This window comes from Sardina pilchardus, chromosome 14, assembly GCF_963854185.1.
Source record: "Sardina pilchardus chromosome 14, fSarPil1.1, whole genome shotgun sequence".
NCBI lineage: Eukaryota > Metazoa > Chordata > Actinopteri > Clupeiformes > Clupeidae > Sardina > Sardina pilchardus.
Window position 1 is genome coordinate 1,245,478 of NC_085007.1, and position 5,000 is coordinate 1,250,477.

At 46.7% G+C, this 5,000-nt stretch overlaps 1 protein-coding gene across 1 annotated transcript in view; it reads right to left on the reverse strand.

Annotated features, from left to right (window-relative positions):
• The window catches only part of LOC134101193 (pappalysin-1-like), a gene marked incomplete at its 5' end in the record, with an annotated part of 50,378 nt that overhangs the window by 30,587 nt on the left and 14,791 nt on the right, over window positions 1–5,000 (reverse strand). The window contains 1 exon segment of the mRNA XM_062554791.1: window positions 2,475–2,573. Within this exon segment, the coding sequence (XP_062410775.1) occupies window positions 2,475–2,573 (99 nt within the window).

The following is a 5,000-nucleotide window of genomic DNA, read 5'->3' on the forward strand; positions in this document are numbered from 1 at the left end:
CTTCAGCCTGATCTGATGAGTCAATCCCTGGAACACTGAGGCACGGTCGCCAGCCACACACACAAACACACACACACACACACACACACACACACACACACACACACACACACACACACACACACACACACACACACACACACACACACACACACAAGACCACACACACACACACACACACACACACACACACACTACGGTTTCCCTCCACTGATAACACACATACAAACATCAAGGTTTCCCTCCATGAAACACAAACTTACACACACACACACACACACACACACACAAACATTACAGTTTCCCTCCACACCACACACACTGACCGAGCACTGACCAGACTGTCGCTGAGCTCTCAGCTGCTCAGTGGACATAAGTGGGGGTCAAACAACTGTATAATAAAGTCACCATTCTAGGTGAATTCTAGGTATTCAATATGTGTGTGTGTGTGTGTGTGTGTTTGTGGACTGCTTGTGTCTGTGTGTGTGTGTGTGTGGTGTGTGTGTGTGTGTGTGTGTGTGTGTGTGTTTGTGGACTGCTTGTGTCTGTGTGTGTGTGTGTGTGTGTGTGTGTGTGTGTACTGTATGTACAGTGTCATCTATATCCTCTATAAAGGGTTTAGCGGGCTGGCGGGGAGACTTCCTGATGCACAGGGAAGCTTACTTGAAGGGCCAGTGGTTTACCTGAGGACAGGTGGTTTAGCTGAGGACAGGGTGGTTTACATGAGGACATGTGGTTTACCTGAGGACAGGTGGTTTAGCTGAAGACAGGTGGTTTAGCTGAAGACAGGTGGTTTACCTGAGGGACAGGTGGTTTAGCTGAAGACAGGTGGTTTTACCTGAGGACAGGTGGTTTAGCTGAAGACAGGTGGTTTACCTGAGGACAGGTGTTTAGCTGAAGACAGGTGGTTTAGCTGAGGATAGGTGGTTTAGCTGAAGACAGGTGGTTTAGCTGAGGATAGGTGGTTACCTGAGGACAGGTGGTTTACCTGAGGACAGGTGGTTTAGCTGAAGAGCTGTGTAATTGCTCAACAAGCAAGTTGCCTCTGGCTCAAACACCAGACGTGCATGCTGGTCTTTTTACTATAAGTATTATTCCTCAGATGGCTCCTTGAGTTAACGTGTGTGTGTGTGTGCATGTGTGTGTGTGTGTGTGTGTGTGTGTGTGTGTGTGTGTGTGTGTGTGTGTGTGTTAATCTCAGCGGGCTGGCCTAGATCCTCGTTTTCATCCTCGTTCATTTAACGGAGGTTAAAGAGAAGGGACATCACCAGGCCAACAGAGCTCCTGTACCAACTGAACACTTTAACCAACGACTCTCCACATATCAGCAGAGCTCCTGAACCAACTGAGCACTTTAACCAACGACTCTCCACTCACCACCAGAGCTCCTGTACCAACTGAACACTTTAACCAACGACTCTCCACATATCAGCAGACCTCTTGAACCAACTGAACACTTTAACCAACGACTCTCCACATATCAGCAGACCTCCTGAACCAACTGAGCACTTTAACCAACGACTCTCCACACTCACCAGCAGAGCTCCTGAACCAACTGAACACTTTAACCAACGACTCTCCACACACCAACAGAGCTCCTGAACCAACTGAGCACTTTAACCAACGACTCTCCACACACCAACAGAGCTCCTGAACCAACTGAACACTTTAACCAACGACTCCCCACACACCAACAGAGCGCTTCCACTGCTCTTTGCTCAGGATCCATTGAAAAGACAAACAGCCAATCACAAAAGAGCACAACTACTCAGCAACACCTCCATAAACACACTCTTCTCCTCCCGCACACATAATGACACGATGGTCACAGACCAATGAGTTAATAGCCCTGTTCAAAGCCATCGATATCTCAAAGTTGCGACACTACCATTGACTCCCGTGTACAAACAATGGCGGCACATCCGGTATGTCATGGTCGTTGAAAGGAACTATTCCATTGATAATGAATGAATATGTCAGGTGTTATAATAAGACTTTTCTACATGACGTATGGTCGTGAGCATAATAATGCATTTTCATTGAGTAATATATGTACAGTATGTGGAAATGCAGTTTATAGTAATTTTCATTGAGTATTTACCGTAAGTATTAATGCGATCGCTGCTGTCAATCCCGTAGTAAACCAGGGACCAAGGGAACTACTGAGGCTACCCACTAACCACGTGAGCGCTCTAATCTGGCTTTAACATGGAAGTCAACGGCTGTCGCAACTTTGAGATATCGATGGCTTTGGCCCTGTAGACCACCCCTTACCCGGAGGTACTTAATAAAACATTCCTCTAGAGCAAGTATAAAACTCAGGAACTAGCGAGTGAAGGAACTCAGGAACTAGTGAGTGAAGGAACTCAGGAACTCAGGAACTAGAGGGAGTAAAAAGAGCTCAGGAACTAGAGGGAGCAGAGTTCAGGTGCCAGTGAGAGCAGGAACCGTACTAGTGAGAGCAGGAACCGTACCTTCTTGGTCTTGACGGTGGATTGGCAGCAGTCCCCTCCGTCGTAGTTGCAGAAGGCTCTGTTGTTGATGGCGTCACAGTAGTTATCGCCCATGAACGGCTGGAGAAAGAACGAGAGAGAGAGAAAAACAAATATGTTAGCGTCCTTCCCTTTCTAACACATTAAATAGATGCGCGCGCGCACACACACACACACACACACACACACGTCAGAGCCACACGTAAATATAGATTATGCGTCAGTAAGGACATGCGTTTATGGCTCCCCACGAGGCCGGCGTCTGCTCCACAAACTTTAATGAACCTCTTGAGTGTCTTCCTGGATGCCTGCGAGTTCTCTAAGTTCTCACTTAACTGTCCTCCAGAGGAATCACACACACACACACACACACACACACACACACACAAACTCCGGGCTCCACATCCAGGGTTTTTAAAGCTGTATTTAAAGTTGTGTGTGTATGCAGGTGATGGAGTGGTTGTGTGAATTTAAAGTTGTGTGTGTATGCAGGTGATGGAGTGGTTGTGTGTATCTAAAGTTGTTTGTGTATGCAGGTGATGGAGTGGTTGTGTGTGTTTAAAGTTGTGTGTGTATGCAGGTGATGGAGTGGTTGTGTGAATTTAAAGTGTGTGTGTATGCAGGTGATGGAGTGGTTGTGTGAATTTAAAGTGTGTGTGTATGCAGGTGATGGAGTGGTTGTGTGTATCTAAAGTTGTGTGTGTATGCAGGTGATGGAGTGGTTGTGTGTATCTAAAGTTGTGTGTGTATGCAGGTGATGGAGTGGTTGTGTGTATTTAAAGTTGTGTGTGTATGCAGGTGATGGAGTGGTTGTGTGAATTTAAAGTGTGTGTGTATGCAGGTGATGGAGTGGTTGTGTGTATTTAAAGCTGTGTGTGTGCGCAGGTGATGGAGTGGTTGTGTGTATTTAAAGCTGTGTGTGTGCGCAGGTGATGGAGTGGTTGTGTGTATCTAAAGTTGTGTGTGTGCGCAGGAGACGGCCTTCAGGGGATCGGAGAGGGCACCTCAACACACCTTGTACAGGCCACAGGCCAGCTCACATGTTTTCCTGAACACATATGAATGTGCGTGTCTTTGGATGTGTGTGTGTGTGTGTGTGTGTGTGTGTGTGTGTGTGTCTACATATTTTCCTGAACACATATCAATGTGTGTGTGCATGTGTGTGTGCGTGTGTGCATGCGCTGTGTGTGTGTGTGTGTGTGTGTGTGTGTGTGTGTGTGTGTGTGTGTCTCTGTGTGTGTGTGTGTGTGTGTGTGTGTGTGTGTGTGTGTGTGTGTGTGTGTGTGTGTGTGTGCACAAGTGTGTGTGCATGCATTTGTGTGTGTGTGTGTGTGTGTGTTTATGGTTGCTGTCTCAACTCAGCATCAGACCTGCGTTTGCCAGGTGCTTCAGTCCCATCCAGCCCTGATCCCTATCCGTGTCCAAGCCTTGTGTGTGTGTGTGTGTGTGTGTGTGTGTGTGTGTGTGTGTGTGGGTGTGTGTGTGTGTGTGTGTGTGTGTGTGCATGTATGTCTGTGTTTGTGTGCAAGTTTGTCTATGTGTCTGTGTGTGTGTGTGTGTGAGAGAGAGAGAGTGTGTGTGTGCCTGTGTCTGTGTGTCTATGCGTCTGTGTTTGTATGTGTGTGTATGTGTGTCCAGCCCAGTTTGCTATCTGTGTCCAAGCTCACTCTGAAAAACAGACCCATCTGTGTCTGTGTGTGTGTGAGAGTAGTGAGTAAGTGAGTGAGTGAGAGTCAGTGAGTGAATGTTTATGTACATGTGTGCGTGCGTGTGTGTGTGTGTATGTGAGTGTGTGTGTGTGTGTGTGTGTCTGTCTGGGCATGTGCACCGGTCTGAGAGTGTGTTACCCAACAGTGAAACACTGAGATACTCGCCTGCCAATACAAGAGTCTGGGGCTCCCAGAGGTCTCGTTTCACTGGGATCAAACACTCGGCACGTAGTACAGGCCAGTAGAACAGGCCAGCACTACTAGACCACTATAGACCAGTACAGATAGACCACTATAGACCAGTACAGATAGACCACTATAAACCAGTACAGATATACCACTATAAACCAGTACAGATAGACCACTATAGACCAGTACAGATAGACCACTATAGACCAGTACAGATAGACCACTATAGACCAGTACAGATATACCACTATAGACCAGTACAGATATACCACTATAGACCAGTACAGATAGACCACTATAAACCAGTACAGATAGACCACTATAGACCAGTACAGATAGACCACTATAGACCAGTACAGATAGACCACTATAGACCAGTACAGATAGACCACTATAAACCAGTACAGGTAGACCACTATAGACCAGTACAGATAGACCACTATAAACCAGTACAGATAGACCACTATAGACCAGTACAGATAGACCACTATAGACCAGTACAGATAGACCACTATAGACCAGTACAGATAGACCACTATAGACCAGTACAGGTAGACCACTATAGACCAGTACAGATAGACCACTATAGACCAGTACAGATAGACCACTA